Consider the following 22,476-nt stretch of genomic DNA (forward strand, 5'->3'; position numbering starts at 1 on the left):
ATTTAGATTTGGCAGTTCCTGCCAAGACAGTGTCAATAAAGCAACCAAAAATGGCAGGAGGCAAGTATGATGGATACTTACGTATCTTATGCACTTAAGAGGAGACCCTTGCAAGATGTCTATCCGAGAAACCACAACTCTTGGTCCAGAACATGCCTTAAAAAGGATTTTAAAGTGACAAATAAAGCCAAATAACATCACCCTGAATCTTGTAAGCTTTCCCTAAGGGATTAATCATCTTTGCAAAGCAAGAGCCTGCTGCCAACAAAACTAGAAGGTCCATTAGGGTCTCAGTAAAACAGTGCCTACAGTTCTGATACTTTCTGTCTGGATGCTTGTGGTGTCTTAAAAGAAATTAAACAGATCAAACACTAAAACAGGACTTCAGGCTTGTGAGGTAAAGCCCATCTTGTTATAGAGACACAATAAAAACCTTCCTGTGACAATGGCACAACTGAGTGGATCCATGCCAGCACAAACCCTCCTACAGGGAAGAAGAAAGGATAAAACAGAACAGGGAAAATCTGGAGACATGAAAATAGTCTCATCTCCAAGCTCTTTCTTATCTGTATTCTGTCAGGCAGCCCACTCTTGAAAGCAGACAGAGGAGTCAGCCAGTCACACCTTTAGCCTTAGCTTGAAAGCCTTTTCTGAACTGTAGTGAAGGGTTTGACTCGGGCTTTCAGAGCTGGTGCGCTGTCCTATATATCTGCTTTTCAGCCTGACAGATGAAACAAACCTGTATTTCTGTATTTGTTCCCACAGTTACTGCAGACAAAAAGGGACATAGATGACCAAAATTCACCTCCAGAAACACCTTCACATTCTTATTACAGTGACAAATTCAGAATTACAGATTAAATAAATGAAATTGCACTAAGGAGTCCTAGCAGCATCATCCACAGTCTTCAACACCAGAGAGCTGTTCTAGACTAAAGGAAGTCTATAGAAGAGACCAAATCAAAATCCTTGAAAAAGTCAAAGTAGTTTAGCTTTAAAAATCCCAATTTACTATGTGATGCAAATATGAGATACTCAAATAAGAACTTGAAATTAGGAAGTCCAACATGTATAATTTGTCTATAAAGAATCTATTTTTACCAGTTACGCTGGAAGACTAAAGTGATGTCACTCTTCATTCAGAGATTCTTATCCCACAACTCAGGAAGTCTTTTTATTTTAGCTTAGGATTCTACTAAAGCTAACCTTAAAACCCACTCATATCAATCTATCTGGTAATAACCTAATATTACAATCTGTATATATATTACAAACTGTATTAAATGCTTTTATGTAGACATGACTAAGTTTACAGTTGACAGTTGCATTCAATAAGCAGTAAGATGACAACAGTGACAGGTTAAACACAGGGAGCACATGTAGAGAGAGAACATCTTATGAGACTGAAAAACACAGGCATAGTGTGTCTCCCTCCTCCTCTACTGTCCATAAAAGCTGGTGTAAAAGAAGGATATTACTAACACCTATAAAAACACTACTTCAGATTCTTATACCAATACTACTTCTATTGTCATCACAAACTAAATGTATTTATGAATTAATTCACCCTTGACTGAGACACAGGAGAGGCTTTAACTTAAATTTAGAGGCCATAAGCACACAAACAGTGCACAGGCCAAATTCTTCATGCCCCTTACTAGGCCATTAGGTAAGGAAAACTGAAAAAAAGACAAAATGAATTTTTGAGGAGAAAAAACCTCTGAATCCCACAAAATATGAAGGCTTGTCTCCCAGGCACCTGGCACAAGCACAGGGTTCACTCCTTGCCCAGTGCTCTATGCATAGTAAAACCTAAAGGTATTTAATGTCCCTTACATCTTTCTCCTTATCTCTAGGAAACAAAAAAGAGATTATTTACCAATTATATTAGCCAGATTAGAAAGATAAAGTACCAAGGCAATTTTCTGGCTTTTATGGGGAAAAAAAAGTTTCAGAAAAAAAGCATGAGTTGCAGACAGATAGACACAGCAGCAACAGCCTTCCCTATATCAAATCTGGAGACACAGAAAAGTCAGAGCATCTAAATCACAGCAAGAAAAATCATTCATTAAGCAATACATGACTGCACAGGTGAACAAGCAAGGAAGGAGGGATACAGGAGCCAAAAGGAGAAGCAAGAACTCTGTAAGACATTTAATTGTGAAGTCTCAGCAGAAGAAATCAAATGAGTCACGAGAAGTTCCAGCTCCAAGGACCCCCGCACGGCAGACCTCTCTAATCAGCCAAGAGAAATAATGAAGCAGAGAAGTAAAAAGACAGCAGGTCTTGAATGCACAGACCAGAATTTGATATTAAATATTCAACCAACAAATTCAGGCACTGCACTTTAAGGAATAAACACTTCTTTTTGCTCAGTATGAAATGAAAGACAGCCTTAGTATGGCTGATTGAATTGCTTCCCTGACTGGGTGCTCTTACTGTGTGAACATTATCTGCAGGGGAACACACTTCTCTACAGGCATTTGCCTGGCTCTGTGAACAAAGAACATACCATCTTTTACTTCTCCAGCAAAAAAAGCTGCCCCAGACAAATAAAATGAAATAATGGAAATAGTAAGGTCTATGCTTGCAACACACTCACTTCACAAAAACAGGCCCAGCAGCCACCGTATTTCTGCTCTTCCAGACCACAAGGATGCTTGAGAAAATGCAGAAGAGTCACTGCCTAATAGCTTATCTGCCCTCATTTACATTTTACACAAACAAAGCCACAATGAGAGGGAAAGACATTCTCTGACTCTGTACTTCAGAATATTCAATTGCTGGAGAATGAAATAACAGCTTCACATAACTACTTTCCAAGAAAAAAATAGTCTACCACCACTTGAAAGTCTGAAAGGGATTAGAATCTTGCTTTTGGGAATAGCTAGTGTGACTAGTGTCCTTCAGAAAGAGACTTCATCCTGAAACAAAGGACGTGGAGCTTTAACAACATGTCATCTCAAGTATATGCCACTGCAACAAGTGAATGTGCAAATTAAAATAGTAGGGAAGTTGACAGCATCCTTTGCTGGCAGCTGCAACATAACATCCCAGATTTTTTGAGGAGTTCACAGCTCCCATCAAACACACCACCCTACTACACTATAACCATAGTCTACTTCTACAACCATGCTCAGAATTATCCTATGTTTTAATTGCAGTATACACAAATGGGAGAAAATTCAGTGAAATACTTAAGGCTGTTCAGGGAAAATCCCATATTTAAAAGAAAATTCCTGAAGGCAGGCTAGAAAGGTTATGATCTCTTTGCTGCTAGAATGGATTTTAACCTAAATTCCTGTGCTTCTGGTCTACAAGCCATCTAAATAATACATTACTATACTCTTCCATTTATTAGAAAGGGTTTGCAATAAACTTTTTTTTTTTTCTGGGGTATTCTCTAGAAATCCAAAAGAAGATGCTGGAGAACAAACTTTAATAGTTCATCAGCAGAATCACTCAGAAGGAAATACAGTGGCTAGCAGGAATATTCTTCTAAGGTTTGAATGCAGATCCAATCCTCATTTTAACACAAGAGGCCTTTTTATCTCTTTACAGGAAACGAAGCCCTAACACAATCACCAAATTTTAAAAAATCCTAAACAAAACAAAAAAAACCCCAATCCCAGGAATGTCAGCTAATTTGACAAAGCTGCAGAGAAAGAGCCAGAAAATGCTACAGGACATGTTTGTCTGTCTCCTATAGCGTCAGACCAAAGAACTAAGTCTTGCAAAGCCTCTTAGTGACTCTTGTTCTGTCTCAAGATTTGACAACACTAGTAAACTCTTGGCTCTCCATCTGTTCCACTGGAGAAAAAGATTCTCATTTTCTTTATTTAACCAGTCTTCTAAATGTGCTTGAGATATCTAATGTGTTGAAGGTAGTCTACAACACCCTTAATTTTCATAACAGAAATTACAAGACCTATTTCTAGCAATCAATAATCTATTTACTGATTGAATTACTTAACCTGTTCCTGCAAGAAGCCTAAGGTGTCTTTGATTGATAAACAGTAGGCAACCAGAAAGTAGTCCTGTGCTGAGAACACAGGCAAGCAAGAGGGCTAGCAGCACACACACTTACTCAAAATCTTCAAATTCCAGATCATTTCCCTCCACAGATGGGCTTGAGTTCTCTGAAGTGGAAGCAGAGGAGGAGGAAGAGCGGAGACGGTTTTGCTGATAACGCATAGAGCGTTGTCGAATACTGTCCCTCCGGGAAAGATACTGGATCATCCTCTGAGCATAATATGCAGCAGGAGACAACCTGAGCAATAAAAAGATACACAAATACTCATTACATAACTACAGAATGACAGCCAGTCCTATTTTTCCTTTTGAACTCCAAGTGCCAGGCCCGTAACAGCCTATCACAAGGTTGCATTTTATCTGTAAGATAGATTAAATACAGAAAGCAAGGAAAAGTAGTTTTCCTTTTATATGCTATACTCCCACATGATCCCCTTTGCAAACAGAAGCACCACACAGTACCTACAGACAAAAAGCTCATCCATAGAAGAGAGAAATCTGCTTCACAGTACACTCTGGAGCTCACTGATTCATTTATTATCAGTTCACTCTAGTCAGCTCAGCAAGTATCACTTATAAGAACTAAACCCAGTTCCAATGTGAACTCTGCCTGCAATGCCAAACAGCAGTACTGTTCAAAAACACACTGAAGGAAGGTGCTGTTGTTTTGATGGTAGTTAGGGAGTACCATGGAATATCAAGCAGAAGAAAAAAAGGTTTCACATCTTTAACTACTTTGTAATGGTAAATGGTAGGGATTTTATATAGTGGCAATTTTATCAGATCCACTAGGTATATGTTAAGTGGAGCTTTAAAAGCCTTGCATCCCACCTGAAAGGAAATCTTTCCGCTGTAATTAACTCTTAATTCTCTCTCATGCATTACCTAGCATTTGTTTGCATCAGCTATCACACGCCAGTACTACTCTCTTGAGACAGGTGAACACATACTCTCTTTTCCTACCCTGTGTATATCCACAGCTCCTCACACATGTCTTCTGTGACACACTTATTCAGTGTTAAAATCCAGACACCTCAGATGCTTGATTTATCATTTCATTAGCCTTATTTGAATAGACTTGAATTCTAATTTGGGGGGAGGACAAGTTTAGGAGACAGATTACAGGTTCAGGGGTGTTAAAACTTAAACCAATAAGCATCAAAAGGGGAAGAGGAACAACACACTCAGCTTGATTCCTCCTGAATATTTTATGCACTGTTTAATGCCTACATAAAGAAGAAGGCTTTGCTGGACAAACACATCACTTCTCTCTACTCCCCGTAAGACTTAATAGGCCAAATACAAATAAGCAAGGCATTACAGATGCACATTAATAGATGAGGAGCTGCTCTCTTCTCTGGGCTTTTCCATAAGCCAAAGCCTTTGTGCATGCCTAAAAAAAAAACCTACATTAAAATACGTACAGAGAAAAAAAAAACAAATAAGGGATTCAGGCAAACACTGGAAAACATGAACAGTGGTCGCAGCAGTCCAGCAGTGTAACCACTGAAACTTGTCTTTTCCCAAATATCACACCAAGGGAGAATTTTACAGAAGAATATGAAAAATGAGTTTAGCAGTCTTCTAAAATTATGCAGGACACCAGAAAAAAAAAAACCATGGTGATCCCTGTTAGAAGAAAGAGTAGGCAATAAAGAGTGGCCATAACCAATGACAAGATGCCAGATTCAGCTCCCTGACAGCACATGGTGTGTGCACTGAACAGACTGTGAAAAAGATCTCCAAAGACAACACAAGAAGCTTAAGTCTGATACACAGAAAGGTGTAAGGGATAAAATACTTTCTAGCTGCTTATATTTTTTTCTGGAAATATATCCAACAAACATCCTGTGATGCTTTATACATATATGTAATTCTTACTGAGTATTTCTATATAAAAAAACATTATTGTAGATGTTCTTTGATGACAGCCTAATTTAATTCTTCTGCAGATTATTTTCTGAGCCCAGTACATATGGGCTGACAGAACAGCCAAGCTGACCTTAGTGAAGTTCAGCAAGGCCACTGAGAAATACTGCTGCAGTCTACATCAAAATATTCATTCTAAATCTGAGGGAACTTCATAAAATATTCTCCCCGCCTCAGTACTGACCCAGGTTATTCAAATATAGCACCATAAATGAAGTAAATGCAGAAACAAAACTAACACATATACACACTCTCAAAAATAAATTTTTCAGATCATGCAGTTTACGTACTCTTTCAAAAAGACTCCATTGGAGACAGCATGGTCTTAAGGAGGTATATATATTTAATATATATTTAAAACACAAACACAGACACACACAGATGTTTATTAATAGATACAGATTTTTCATACTTTGTTTCATGTTTCCATCTTGTTATTTAACTTCTCAAAGACATTACTTTACATTTGGAACTTATGATGCTACAAAAAACCTTCAAAATGCAGTAACACCCCTTTTAATCACTTTTCGAATTTCTAACTAGTTGAAGGGACAGTTAAAAATATCCTACTAGACCAGCACACCAGTAAGGTTTACAGAGGAAGACTAATCCTATCTCACTCAAACTTCTAGCTGGTACTGATTATGCCTCCACGAATCTCATCCTCTGAAAGGACAGTGATATTTACCAGAACAAATTAACCCTCTTAGAAGAGTTTCGAAACAGGACTTTTCTTCCAAAGCTCTTTATAAACTCAAGCTACTATAGCTTCTACCACAACCTAAAACCACTTAGCTGTCAAATGAAGAGCACTGTATCAGTTCTAAAATGGCTTCAAGTCAAAAAATATTTTTGACCATACCCCTTATGCTAGGAAATGTCTAAGGCATTGATCCATTTTCATACATTTTATTGAGCTTCATCACAGTAGACATCTACAGAAGGGGAAAACAGAATTTAGATACCTAGGCAGGCCCTCGTTTTCTTTTTTAAAAGGCAGCTCCCAGAGACCTAGAATCAGTTCTTAAAATCTCTGCTCTATCAATCTGCCTGCTTTGGACAAGGCATTCCAGAAACACGGAATGGTGCACTTCCAGCAATAAAGCAGCTTTTGGCACTCAAAAATTAACCTGAATGTAATAATAGCTTTAAATTAAACTTTACAGAATATAATTTTCCTCTTTCCATATAAATCAATCCCTTTCCTTGCCATTTAGAAGCTTTTACATTTATCAGCATTTCTGACATGCAGTTGCCAAGACCTTCAGCAGTCACCTAGGTTAGTTTCCCAAGGATCTTATATATACAGGCAGCATACTCCACATTCACTTCACTTCAGTTTTGTTTGCATCATTCCTAAGCCTTTGAATAATCTTTACAAGGCAACTTTCTTCACGATAAATGGAAAAAAGCCAAATATAAGATTTCACCTCTACAAGGCTTTATCTACAGAGACAGTTAGCAAGGAGTTATTTACCAACACAATTATACCATCTGGCCAGTTTGCAACATAGCCTTTTATTTCAGAACTTGTAGTTAAGAGTATCATCTGTATAAAAATGCAGATATTGTGGTTAATGATGAAGAAAACAACTCCACCCCTCTCCAAACCTCACAAAACAACTAACTTCCTTCAGCAACTCAAGATTTAATTTTCAGTGGTATTCCTGTACTCTTATGATAAATCCTAGTAGCCTTCAATTCACAGAGCTATGCAAGAGGTTCCCCAAAAGGCTAAATCAGATATAGTTTACACTTACTGAATTTCCTTATTCATAGCTTTCCTAAACCCATCTAAAGAAAGCTTATTTGTCATGATTTATTCTTTGAAAGTTTCCAAAGCCGCTTGCTGTTCACGATTCTATCATTTCTTCTGACAGAGTCTTTGGGTCACATTATCCCATCTGTTGCTTTCTTAATACACTAAATAGAAACTGCAAAGATAATTTCTTTCCATTTTTGATAACTGCCACATTTGCTTTTTCTAGTCCTTTGAAACACTCCCACCTCTTTTGAAGATTAAGCAGCACTACAGGTGTTTCTATGTCTAATGTCAATGATTCATGACTTTTCAAAAATAATTGTCAGTATTTTGTTCTTAGATAAGTATACATAACCTTCTGGCTATGCTCTCTCTTTTACAGATACATTTATGGAGACAATTCATGCTTCCAAGCACGTTGTCTGCTCACACTAGCTCCTAATTCCCTTTACTGCATTTGAGACTATTTGTTTTTTAATTAATTTTTCTTCAAAAGAGATTTTTAATATATTGATACAGCTCATTTACTGTTGGACCTGTTTGCCACCTAGTGTTCTCCATCCCAAATGATTTAATGAATTCTTATGTGTTCACTTCAACAGTAATTCCTTCCTGTTTTCCTAATTTCCCCCCAGACTTAACAGCATCTGCTCGCTTGTTTTGCTCTTTCCCCATGGCAAGTCATTAACAAGGAGATAAGCCCAATATTAGAACCATTGCCAGAGGTTTCAGTGAGTTATACTGAAGTTATGCTTTTGCATATAAAACTGAAATGCCTTTAGACTGCATTTAGATCTTACCTGGCTGGATCTGGGTAGATTGGATGTTCCCGGGATCCTGCTCCATCATAGCGAGATAATGAAATGAGGGAAGACTCCAGCAACCTCCTAGAAAGGAAAAACAAGTTACAACATCAAAGACCATTCAGGAACATCCCTCCTATATACGACCTACTTTCTGAAACTTCTTAAGACTATTTCTATCACTAGCACAGAGAATTCTGCAACATACTGAACCACTCGCTGATGGCGTAAGTGTTTTCACCACATAGGTGTTCAGAGTTTTATATTCTCACTGCACAGAAGAAAGAACACCTCAAGTAAGGAAGAAGAGTGGTCCCACATCTGCTTCCAAGTTCCAAGAGAAAGATATAGATGTCACTTCTCTGGAGACAACCCATCCCAATGTATCAGGTCCATAAACACTACTACTGCACTGACCATCAGTCAAATTCTTACCTACTCAAAAATGGCTACACATGGAATGGGCCAGGGAACATGGGACAAAGAACACACATGTTAACATGTGGACTTTAAGGGCACCACTGATGTCTATCCATAGTAAGAGCTTGACTCTTAGTCTCAAGGCTCTGAAAGAGAGGCTTTCAACAACAAAAATTAAAAATGTTCTTTTCCTCTGTATTGTAATCAGCCACAGGGAGAAATACCAAATATTCACTCAAGAAATAAATGTATGCAAATGCAGCCAGACAGCCTAAATATAAGAGAAGTGAGACTGAGTCATGAAGGCACCAGAATCAAAAGTATATAGCAGGAACATGTCCCCCACCCTGGCTTCTACATGCACCTCTGTCTAGCTTCTGTCATAAACCAGAGGACAGCACTATTTCAAGACTGACTCATGGCCAGTTGCTGCCATTAGATTAACACAAGAGAGATGATTTGGGGCAGGTACAGAAAGTGGAAAAAACAACTCTCACATTTATAAGATTGCTGAGTTCCCTTTCAAGTCTTTCTACCTCAGACCTCCTGCTATTTTGTTTTCTTGTCTGTAACTTAATGAAAGCAGTTGTGGTTTGAAAGTCAAAGAGTTCCAACACCACATCTGTTCTACTCACTCACACACACAGCTGTAGAGAAAGATTTGAATCTTTCAGTCTTAGCCCCACACTCATAATAATCCCTTAGCCTTTGCAGTGCAGGACAGCAAGTATCAACATAAGAAGCAGGAAGAAGGACCAGATAAAATCAACACCCAACCTCCCATTTTTAGCCATACAAAGACAGCAGAATTGCAAGTGAGAAATCTTTTTTCCTAGCAGCAGCCCATCCATCAGGATCTCAAGAAAAATGTTTACTGTCTTCCAGCAATTAAAAAAACCAAACTTAAATTTTACATTATAGATCTAGGATACAGAAAACAGTAAGAGATTGCCTCAGTTTCCCAGCTGGAAAGGTGTGTGTCAGCTTGAGAAACTTGCTGCAAAGCACTGGGACTATGCATAAGGCAAGAAATCCTGTCCTTTCTAGCACAAAGTTGTTTGGCAACCATTTGTCTTATTCAAGAACAGTTATTAAATCTCTCAAATCTTGAGTTTAATTAATTCTCCTGGTTCCAAGGTTATTGAGTCAAAAGCTCTAACACTGAATAGTGCCAGATATTATGAATCCCTTGGCTACTCAAAAAGTCCTTATACTTCAATTGTGTCTTACCAAACCCATCCTTCTGCTCCAGCTACATCTCAATAAGTGCAAAAAGCTGCCAATCCAGAACAAGCAGTGTTACAACTTTATGAGGTATACCTCAAGTCCTATATCTGTGAAGTATACAGGTATACCTATTATTTGCATCACATGTAAACTGCTTTAACTCCTTCTAGGGGAAAGGTAGACAGATTAAAATTAGCAGAAGGGATATTCCACCTACGCAGGCAGCTGGTCCCTTCTAAACCACTGGCTCAGAGTTCAGAGACCAGGTTACTGCCACTGCAATTCCAAAATGCTTATGAGAAATCTGCTTTTCTAAGCTGCTCCAAAACCGGCATTTTGCAAGCAACTTGGATATGCCAAGGCTGCCACCCTACTGGAACACCCTGCCTGGTCACTGGACTTAGCCAAGGAGAAAGAGCTTCCAGAGCATGCAGATTCTGACAGGGTCACAACCCTAGAAACAGCAGCTTCCTCCTAATGTGAGCAATGCCTATGGTGTTCTGATAATATGTACACACAAATGATCATCAAACTCATTCCTACCAGAAGTCTTGGTACCTATACACTGCATATCCCACCTCCTTTCCCAGTCCTTCAGTATCTGTCCACTAAGTGACACAGTAAAATCAAAGCCACATGGGAAGATGACCAGTACATGCTGCACAGCCTAGCTAACACTGTTAGATAGAAATCACCTTGTATTCACCACCCATATTTGTCTTCTCACCTTTAGAAAAACTGGCAACTGCCTAAGATGATCATTGACTTTGAGGGATCACCTTCAGAAAGCATCCAGCAGCTATGCTGAAAGAAATCAAAACCTATACTAAGCGAGGACACCACGAGGGTGCAGGAGCAGGGCACACATCACTGTAACTTGGTGTGGGTCTGCCAGGAGACCCTCTGCTTGGCTTGGAAACAGCACTTCCAGGAATCTCTAACTCTCACCACTACACTGCAACAGATCCTTGAAATATATATTTGAAGAGTCTTGCTATAGCAGGTACTTGGCACCTCAGGTGAGAATGGGTACAGGTTACCTTAGTAACCAATAGCTGCCTGAGCCACAGGATGGCCAAGTGTCCAGGTAAAGAGACTTCCTCCAGGCTTCAACAGCCCTGTGACATTACCTGAACAGGCTGAAACTCCATCCCATGCAGCAACAGAAGCTGCTACAGCAGGAGCACCTCCTTCACCAGAAGGGCTCCCTTGGAAGACCAGTAGTTACCATGTCACAAGGAACAGGATTACAAACATTCTGTTAAATACATTCTCCAGAACCCTCTCTGAGCTTGCACTGCCCAAGTTGAATGGTCTCAGTTAAGATGGCCTTTCCAGTAGAGCCTTCCAAGCCTGTGAAGAACAAATCCAGCTCCTCCACTACCTCACACTGAGGCACACAGGCCACATACTAGGGCCACATTCAGATCATGTGGACAAAGATAATTAATTCAGTTAAGAGTAACTGCTAAAAGCCAGAGCTGATTTTAAGTCTAATTAGTAGATGTTAATTATGCTACAACCATGCTCTCTCAGATCACAGAGCAACAAGCAGAGGGATATAAATACACATAACAGGCAAAAAATCCAAACCAAGTCAACAAGCAAGCTCATGAGATCCAGACAGACCATCTCTGCTTAATGCTCCAGAGAATAACAATACCTGTACTGAGGTAGAGTACTAAGCACAAATAAAATCCATTTTTAACTAACTCATTCTAGACTTAGCCCTTGAGACCCAAAGTTAAAAATCCAAATGCATTTAATACTGTCAAATGGGTTCAATAATAGATACACTGCTATAATCATCAAAGTGTCTCATCTGTGTCACTGGTAATGCAACCTACTGTCCCTTAGGAAGGTGCAGGTATTTATCTTAAGGTAAGTCATGCTGCACTCTCCCAAGTCTTTGGTGTCACACTCATAGCTTCTGGCACCCAAAATCTCAAAAGAGACACAGACTATTTGTTTTCAGTAAAGCCAAAGTAAGGTAATCCAGTATCCTACCACAGTAAATGTCAAGTTGGGATCAATTCTGCTGAGAACAAACATAATCAATCCATGGATGAAGAGAAGTAGCTCTGTTGCAGTAAACTGTTAGCCACTAAACATTTGAGTTTCCAACAGAGAAGCATGAAAAGAGAGAACAGAAATGCATATTGCTTGCTTCTCCTTTTGAAACGTTTCAGCAGATCATGCTTGACTCCTGAATCCTTTCTGCAGCTTACAGCAACCTCCTCCTCTCCCACATCCCCCATTTCTGCTATCCAGATATGTAACAGGCTAACACTAGGTTCTATGGAAGCAATCGCTCCACTATCTCTGTCTAGACAATATGAAATTGTCACAAATGACATATAAAGTACAATTAGCAGAGAAACTGCAATTTCTACTCTCTTCCCCCGCTCACCAGGAAAAAAAATCACCCATTATCATCCTCCAGGTTGTCAGTCAATCCTGCAAATGATGAAAATTAACTCTGCTCACCCTGAGAGATGCTTCTGTTCCAGCTTACTAAATTAGGAGGAGGGGGATTGTAGTTTTTGTTGGGTTTATTTTTTTTATTAAAACTACTACAAGATACAAATTGCCTCTGTTCACCAGCATTGAAATCTCAACTCTCTGATTAAGATCAGGCTCCTTTTCTGTCAGACATCAACAGCCCTGGAACTGCTCTACACTTGCTCTGTTAACTCAAGTCTGCAGCAATCATGAGCCAGGGGGTAAAGGAAGCAGACTTCAAGTTACAGGACACCTACAGACAAGGGAGAGAGAAAGAGTGCACAGATAGAAGACATTATAAGCAGAAAAGGGATAATTTTCAGGAACGAAGCTGAATGCCAGAAGCTGCAGTTCAAGGTCATGAAGCAATCTCCTCATAGCACATCAGCCACTGGACTATACCCCCACTCTCCCCACAGGGATGAAGATCACCACCAAAGCCTTTTGGGACAGAGCTACTCATTTCAGCAGGCTTTGAGATACTTAACTGCAGCAAATTTAACTTTTCAGTAATAGTTCTAAGGACATGCAGCCCTACACCACATCTTAGATTTGCTGTCACAGCATGAGTGTTACTGAGTAACACTACTCCAAGAGACACAGAGAGAAGGGTTTTCCTCCCCAAAATGGGAGGTGTTAACAAACAGCATTGAGGTTGTTTCCTTAGAATCAAAGGGGTGTTCAGTCAGCTGCCATCCTCCTAAGCTGCTCTACACCAACAACCAGGGCAAACCAGTGAAATGAAGCATTCTAAGGACAGCAATCACACCTACCCCTCCCCTACTCCCAGCCTTCAGCTACGAGCAGAGCTTTAAACAGAAAATTCCTAGTTATCCTTTGAAGGAAAAGTATATTGATGACTCTTGGCAGCCTCTGATTTTCCTCCCCTGATTTTATGTCTTCCCTGAAAAGAGTTTTATATTGCATACTGCCCATTCAGAGGTGAAAATTATCACACTACATATTACATCCCTTTTTCAGCCCTCCAACTTACAGCCAGCTCTCAGTTCCCCTGAGCACTCATTCCTGTGAATGTGCTCCTGTGGTTTCTCATAAGAAGGTAAAGAATAGCAACAATTTAAAACTAAATTCCCTTCAATCATCTTCCTCTTACAGCCAGGCAATAAGTAACCTAAAGATAAGAAAGCTAAAGCATGAAAACAGCTGAATGTTCTTCAGTGTCCAATAACATCAATACCCTGAAACCTTGAACTCAATTAACTGTTAACGAACCAAATCAATTCCTGGAGACCAATTATAGCCTTGATAGAGCACTAGAAAACTATTTTAAATAAAAATCTCAAACAATCCAATCCATTGGCTTGGATATTCTTTCTTTTCCTTTTCTCAGAGGAATAGGAAAAAAATTATTTCAGACATCTGTATTGTGTTGCCTACTTTCAGAAAGCAAATTGAAATCACGTAAGCAGAAACCATCAAGCATTTTTGTTCCATAGCTTCATTTTCCATAAAAGTTTTGTAGTCCTTGTCAAACAGAAAAACACTATTGCTCCTCACCATTTTCATATTCAAGCTTAAAATAAAAAAAGCAATCAGTATGCAGTTCTGAAGATTGCCTGAAAAAATGAGTTCTAAAATTAAGTTCTTAACATAATCTGCTCTGATACCTCTAAGTGAACATTTCTAGACTGCTTCAGCTTTCACATGGTTATGGTTGGACATATTTAGCCTGGCATCAAGACCGGATTACGACAGGTCAGAAACAGATGATTAAGAGAGAAAATATAGTCAAACAAAAGGATCAAGCTTTTCTTAAGATAGTTGTAACCACCTGCAAGAGATAAATAACCTGAAAATATCACTACTCATTAAAACCTCAAGAGTCACTTTTACAGTTCGGAGTGAGCTCCTCCATCCCCTTGTTCACATCTATGCCAAACAACTCATCCTCAGTGAGGAACTAGAGTTGGTGGCTTTCTATCCAAACCTTGTTAGGCATTCTTTTCATCACCTTTTTTTAAAAGTTATTACATACAATGAGCAGCTTTTACAAGATAACTTCCTTTTTTTAGGGAAACCAAAGATGCAATATATGGTCAGAGACAACTTCCAAACACAGCCTTTGAGAACACTTTGGCCTGCTTGTGGGAAAGAACTTGTGTTAACTCTGAAGGTGCAACTAGGGACATCCTTCCCAGCTGGAGCTGCAGAGTTGTTCAGAGGAGTAGGTCTGATATAAGGCAGAAGTTATCACAGAAAGTGACTGTTTCCCCTTCACTGATTCTGGGCAAGAATCCTGTAGAAAACAAACTGTTTTCCACAGTCAGTAAAAAAAGAGAGCACATAAGGTCTTCCTTAAGCCAAGATGGGAAGGAGTGCAAAGAAAAAGCGCACAATTACACAAAACACGGAAGTATCAGTTAAGAGTTTGAACAGCAGAAATGAGCACTGGGAATTGAGTTGTCCTAATTAGAAGATGGGAAGCAGAGTTTCAAGAGAAACATGGTTAATTAAACCTTTAAAGTTACTTCAATGTAACTAGAAAGTAAAATCACATGACAAATTGTCCTATTACTGCACCTCTCCTCTTGGACTAGGAACTCCAATTTCCATTTACCACCTGATGTTGTAAGAACTACACAGCAACTTTAGAGCTCATCACAGGGAAAGTGGGTCACTTCACAGAAAGTGACAGATTATTTTAAGAAGACTCAAGGCTGCACTGTTAATCTATCACTTCACCTGCTGAAAAAGGCCATGCATCAGAACAAAATACAAATGAGCATTATGGAGAGGTCCTCATCATACAGCATCTGGGGAATGATTAGTTCATAATTTCAACAAGCAAGAGGGAACACACATCCATGGCAGACATTAAAAGGGTCAAGACCAGCTACAGCAAGCAGCATTGATTAGTTTTGGCAATAACTCCAACAATGAAAGAGCTTGCACTTCCATTTAGCAAAGGCAAAGCTTGAGGGACAGGAGAGGAGAAGAAATTAAAATCAGTTCAAGCTACTGCACATGCTGTTTTGCTCTGCAGTGGCAGTTTCACACCGGTGCTCCGGATGCGGCAGATACCCGCGCCAAGCTGAAGACAGACATTGCATTTCTCCACCTAGACCCTTAACAACACATCATTATACCAGAAATTCAGCTAGAGGGTGTGGGATTCTAGTTATCATAAGGTTTAAAAGCATGGCCAGAACACAGCCAACACACTGAACTCCCTCAGCCCGCAGGCAGCTTTACTCTTCTGAGGGCTCTTCTGCCTACCTTCATCTGCATGACTCCTTCAAATTCTCCTTGTTCTGGGAGTGCCCAACACCACAGACTCTGTGGACAGCAGAAATCTCTGCTTACCCACACATACAGGTCTGCGTCAGCTTCTGGGATAATTACATACGACTCATGTTTCTCCATAGGGAATTGAAGAGGAGGTGTCTTTCTTGAGGGGGTAGAAGCCATACCATTATCTCCATAGCTTTCTAAGGCTATGAAAACAGAGGTCTCATCACAAATCAAGCAATTCCTTTAAAATGCTCTTGTTCACGCTGGAGTAAAAAAGAAAGTCAGGTCAACAAATGACTGGCAGGGCAGTTCAGTCACTTAGTCCAGCCTTCCCACTTCAGGAAGACAGGGGAATGATTTCATACTAATGCATTTCAAGCAGAAAAATGAGTCAGTTTCCTGGCAGATAAAGAACCCTGTTTATTTACAGCCTTCAGTTTCAGCAGGTGCTCTCTCAAGAAGAGCAAGGGAAGAGGTCACTTACATCATCACACAAACAGCCATTTGGTGCAATCAGTTAAATATGTATGTGGAAAATGTTTAAAATGCATGTTGGCTATTCAACAGACCAGAACAGCTCAACTGGAGGAATCTAGAGTCATCATTCTTTTGGTTACAGTTGTATTACTGAGTCAGATCAGAGGTCTCCCTCTCTCCTCTTGCTTCAGGCCCACAGATTAGACGAATGCTGCCCTACTGCAAGTTCTCCAGCCCAGATTCTGTAATAATAAGAAGCAAATAATTTGATACGGGCACTTTGTCCCCAGACACACCACACTGTGAGAATTTCTAAAGGGCATGAAGAGTGAGTGCACACATGAAGTATATGTAAATTGAATGCATATCTAAAAATTACGGGGTTGTATTACAATAAAAAGGCACGCTACAATGCCAACATCTCCAGCTCTTCCCCACAGTGAAGAAAACCACAGAGAGCTTTCAGAAGAGCAAGCAGGTCTCAAACAGAAGGTCTGAGAGCCTGCCCAAAACTTGTTTCTTGGCAAAAACCAAATCCAAATTGAAACTTAGACACTGTTTTAATGTGACTTACCTGAAGCCAGACTATAAGCTCTAAAAATCACAGCTAGATAGTTTAAGCACATCACAGACCTCCATTAATCATAAGCTGAGCATCATCCCCTAGACAGAATAAAATTACATGTACTCAAGATACACAGGTAAAAGAACAGAAACAGGAGCAAGTGTACCTGGTCAAGTGAGCCTGTTTGGACATGCTGCCCACCCTGCAGCAGCTGGATCAGGTGGCTGCAGGGAAAGTATGTGCAGACAACAGAGGAGACAGACATCCTAACAAAGGATGGCTTTCAAGAGAGGGAAGCTATTCACACTTCTTCCCTCTCTGTAGGAAAGTTGAGAACTGATATGTTTTATGGTATCCTCAAATAGCTATCTGTTTGAAGTCAGCTGTCTTTAAACTTCTGAGCAATTTGTGTTTATTCAAGATCTTTGGTCTACAGTCACCTCATATACGCATTCCTCAAAAAAACAAACAACCCTACAAAAAAACCTGCCCAAAACAACAACAATCAACACCCACTCACCCAAGTAACAAAACAAAAAAAAACCTCACAACCCAATAAAAAAACCCATAAACACACACACACAAAACCACCACCCCAAAACTCCACCCAACTCTAGATGTCAATAGAAGCAAAAATAATAGCCAGTTTGGAAGCCTCTTCCATCCTCACTAAAATATCACTTTAATTCCAATTCAGTAAGCTTCTTTGCCATCACACTGCAGCAGCTGAAACTCCAGAACAGTTCCTACAGAAAAGACACTTGTAGGGAAAGAAGTTTCTATTACCTGGAGATTGCAGAGGAACAAACTTTACCCATTTCTTTTATAGGTGAACTCCTCACTGCTGTGCCTGGACTAAGAGGAGGGGTGGAATAAGGGCAGTGGTTCAAATGGGAAAATACTATGAAGGTATTTGAGAAGGAGTTATTTCTATACCTGCCTAGTTTGCAAGTCAAGCTGCTACAAGAAGAACATGGGGAAAAGAATTTCTTTTAGTCTGCTACAGTCAGTGATGTTGCTGCATATTTAAATTCAGGCCAAGAAAAAGCAGCTTATGCCTTTCTGCAAGTTTGGCAAAGGGTGCAGGTACATGTCCAGCTTTCCAAACCACTGGGGGAAACTTGGCAGCAGGGAGTGACCTCTGCAAGATGGGAAAGCACAAGGCAGAGGAGGTCTTCTCACCCACCAACTCTCAGTGAAGAAGAATAGGGCTCTAGCAACCTTACACTATTCTTAAATCAGGAGACTAGGAAAGACAAGGGAAGAACGGGAAAGCACAAGGCATCATCCTTCTCATCCACCAACTCTCAGTGAAGAAGAATAGGGCTCTAGCAACTTTACATTATTCTTAAATCAGAAGACTAGGAAAGACAAGGGAAGAAATATTTGTGCAAGAAAACAGGCACTTATTTCACTTGTTTTTCCACAAAATTAGCAGCATACTAAAGAGCTCAAACTTCTAGAACTTCAGTAAAACAGTCTTTCCTGCTCACACAGAGACGGCAGGCTTGGTCTGGAAACAAAACCACAAAGCTGGAAGGGTGACTGCAATTATCCCAGAGCTCACATAGGCATCAACTGACCATTTAGATATCATGGCAGCTTCTCCTACAGTTCAGGTTTTGTTTACAGTCTCATGACAAAACTAATTTGTATTTTCCATTTTTAGTAAAGACCAAACAAACAACACTCACCAAGTTTGTCCACAGCCCGCACATCTCACACATAAACATTGCTAATTATCATGTTTAAATGCTCGTGTCACCTTCACGCTATCATTTCACTTTAAGTTCGCAACAGACAAATTATGTCTTTGATTTCTGTAAACATTAGCCAGGACACGTAAGCCAGAACTGTGTGGTATGAGAACGTTCACTCTTTCTCTTCTCAAGCACGTCTTCCCGAGCACAAACCCAAACCTCTTCTCTCTGCTGGCAAATCCATTTATAACTTTCATTTACCCCAATACTCACACTAACTGCTGACATATTGCTTCTCTCTATCACCACCATTTTCAAGACTAGCAACAAAGCATCTTTGGACTTATTTCTTACCAAGCCTGATAACAGCACAGCATAAACTCTTCCAAAACTATCACAGTGCACATGAAGCCTACAAGGCTTGTCAGAAAAAGCCTTCTTTCCACAGCCCTGGTAAGGTCTACACACCATAACTTTAAATAAAATACTGTGCTCAAATTACATATGGCATGACACAAGGCTAGCAAGGTTTCCACAAGTAATGAGACTGAACAAAAACAGACAAGAAAATTATGTTGGGTAGGCCTATTTAGATTTAGCACAGGCCACATTCCCACCCATGTGCAGTCTGAGCCATTCTCTTCTCCACAGCTCAGGTGTGCCCTTATGCTCAAAGCCTCCCTTTCTCTGTGAACTCAACACCACTGACACAATATATATTAAATACTTGAAAAAGCAAAGCACGACTGCTGTAAGCGATTAGGAAAAAATAGCAACTACAAAGATTTTGAGAAACAAGGAATGTAACAAAAGGCAGAATACACTAGGTATGTGTTCTGTCTTCACCATATGACACATTTGTAGCTTTATATAAGGTAATTGCCACCTGTTTTAGTTCCTCTCTCCCAAAAAATTAAGTGAGTAACACTACCCTCCTCTCTGATTTTGATGGTAAATGTCAGTCACAGAACTGTGTTTTCCGAGGCAATTATGTATCCATGGCAGGGGACAAGAAAGTGTTCTGGTTGTTTAGTTTTCAAAACAAGGATATGAGTGACATACATCCTTTCATTCAGTGCTTTGCACAGTGAGAAAGTTACCAGACCTCAGTACATGCAGAGATCCGATCAGCCTTGGTCATTTACATGAAAAACCAGAGCTGCACATAAGAAGCTCAGGCTCCGCCAGCACGAACTCAGGAACAAAAGCTGCAAAAGTGATTGTATTCTTTTCCATTTCATATACAGTACTGATCACTCTTGGGTAGGAATGGGCTTGCTCCTACCCTGTCAATCTACTTTAATCACAGACTGGTCCCAATTCGATCACAAGTCAGCACTGTACCCACAACTTAGAGCAGGAAGAGGCATCCCCTCAAGGCCTTGAGCAAACTATACCCATTTGCACTAGAAAGAAAACCAAACCAAACACAAAAAATCCCCAAACATATTCCTTGCCTTATGGAAAAGCTCCAAAACTCAGGTAATAGCTCAAGGCATACTTGAAGAGAGAATAAACAGAGCCCTAGGGGAAAAGTGACTGCTCGGACTCCAACCAACATCTGCCAAGCAATCCTCCAGAAAACAAGCTCCATATTACAAAAATCATCCGAGGGGGTGAACAGCCATTACAATGAAAACAAAACCTTTGAGAAGGGAGACTACAAAGATAGGTTTGCTCCAAGCTTGGTAGGCAGTAAGCAAGAAGTCCAGACGAATTCTACAAGGCTGCCAAGCTCTTTTAGAGCTCTAGCTCATGAGCATTTACATATGAGAAAGACAAAATACCTGCCTCGCCTTAGATCCACATCTATCTCTTTCAAACCCTTAAAAAAGCCAAAAGGATAAGCTCCTCCCTTGCTTGCATTCTGTACCAGAGCCATTTCCCGTTTGGATCCCTGCATTTACACCTTTCTCCAAATACTGAAGAACTTGCAATTGTATGGTAACTACAGAGATAAGCTGCAGTTTGGGAGTGGGGAGAGTCCCCAAGCTACCCTTCATACAAAAACTCGGAAACCTTCAGGTTAGGAAAGGAGACAGAAAGGAGCAGAAGCAACATTACCCCCTTGTGGCAGCAAAGCAATATGGAAATAAGGTCTAAGAAATTCAAAAGGGAACAGACTAGGTGTTGCTCTTCATAGGTGCTGTAAAGAGAGCTGTATGCAGCCAGAAAGGTCATCAACACTGAAGAGAAATGAGAAGAGCTGGAGTCACTGTGCTACATGTGTACGTGTCACATAGCAACAACAAGGCAGGAGGGACCAGAGTCCTCAAACGAGGCCCGGCAAAATGGAAGACACAGATTTGCTCCTGGACCCTGGTACATGGTTCCAGGGAAGATGGTTTCACATGGCACTTGTGCACAGTGCATCCAACAGACTAAAATACAGCAAAGCCTTTGGTAATCTGTGCCAACTTCAACAGGTCAAATATTTGCACAGCACAGTGGCCTCTGCTTTTCATACACTCACAAACAAAATAAAGGAGTTCATACAAGGGTCCCCAGACAAGAATTTCCCCACTTCACACACGCTTACTCCTTTCTGCCTGTACACATGATGAAAGTGTCACTCAGGATGGTTCAAAAGACTTTTCAGATTTTCAGGTAACTTCAATAATTTATCTCGTCTGTCAAACTAAATAGGTGAGGCAAGGTGAAAACATTATGCATTCATAAAATGCAGGCACAGAGTTACTCATACCACAGCCTACAGAATTTGACCTCTGGAATGAGTGCAGTGGAGTGGTTAGAGAAGTTTAGCATAATTGCCAGACAAAGCTTCTTCATGGAAGAATAAGGATAATAAGCATTTCCTTGTGAAACATAAGTGTCATGCAAACCTGACTGACAATAGAATGGAGCACACCTTTCATCTGCAGTAATGTACTCAAATCTCTAGACAAAATAAACAAGTAAACCATATAAAAATTTCCCCCTCATGTATTACAAGCAGCTAAATCTACAGAGGACAATTTTCCTCTTCCTTCTTTTTCCCCATCTATAGGAAATGTTTCACTGATAAGGTTTGAAATATGTTAGCAGGGACGCACATCACTACTTGCTCCTTGCATCCAGAACTCAGAAACAAAAACCAATTTATAACCTAATTGTTTTCCTTTTTTTTTTTTTAAACCCACACTAATTCTGTAGATGTCACTTGTGTCATACTAGAATAGCCAAAGAGAAAATCAGAATCAGTTTTATTAGCCGGCATTGCACCATACCTAGCATTAACTGCTGAATGGATACATATTTCAGCAGAGATCACTCCTAGATTCTGTGTATCACTGTCTTAAGAAAGTGGCACCAGCTTCGCTCAAACAAGCAGAAGAATATTCTTTCAGTCCCTGTTCAACTTTTCATTATCAACCTGAATTGGCCCACAAAGCAGCAATGGCTTTAAGTACTTCGAGGATCGTTTCCTTCACTGAGGTTACAGTATTAATACAAGACCTCCCCAACCCATTTTTAAATTAACAGGTACTTATAAAAAATTAAACTAGCTATCACCCTTCCTTCATCCACATCTTTCCAACAGATTCTATGACCAATTTTATGCAGCACATGTCACATGGCAACTTCAGCGACTTCTAGGATTCTTTTCACTTTGATGTTAAAAGTGAGGCAAAGACATCCACAGGGGAAAACTTCCTACATTTGAATTAATTAGATCAGCATGGAGAACCTCAGAAAAGCTGAAGCTCAGTCTCACAAACTTGTGCTTAACATAGACCATAAACTTTCCCCAAATTCATGCCTCACCAGCACAACTTCAAGAAGCACACAGCTCAATGCCACACTACT

At 40.0% G+C, this 22,476-nt stretch overlaps 1 protein-coding gene across 3 annotated transcripts in view; it reads right to left on the reverse strand.

Moving 5' to 3' along the window:
* AMBRA1 (autophagy and beclin 1 regulator 1) overlaps positions 1-22,476 on the reverse strand; it is a 117,096-nt gene that overhangs the window by 86,088 nt on the left and 8,532 nt on the right. For all 3 annotated transcript variants that reach the window (XM_039705069.1, XM_039705070.1, XM_039705071.1), the window contains 2 exons: positions 8,524-8,610; positions 4,088-4,270 (listed from right to left, as the gene is read on the reverse strand). In XM_039705069.1, coding sequence (XP_039561003.1) covers positions 4,088-4,270; positions 8,524-8,610 — 270 coding nt within the window. The remainder of the gene's footprint in view (positions 1-4,087; positions 4,271-8,523; positions 8,611-22,476) is intronic.

This window comes from Passer montanus, unplaced genomic scaffold (assembly GCF_014805655.1).
Source record: "Passer montanus isolate IOZ18808 unplaced genomic scaffold, ASM1480565v1 scaffold18, whole genome shotgun sequence".
NCBI classification, from domain to species: domain Eukaryota; kingdom Metazoa; phylum Chordata; class Aves; order Passeriformes; family Passeridae; genus Passer; species Passer montanus.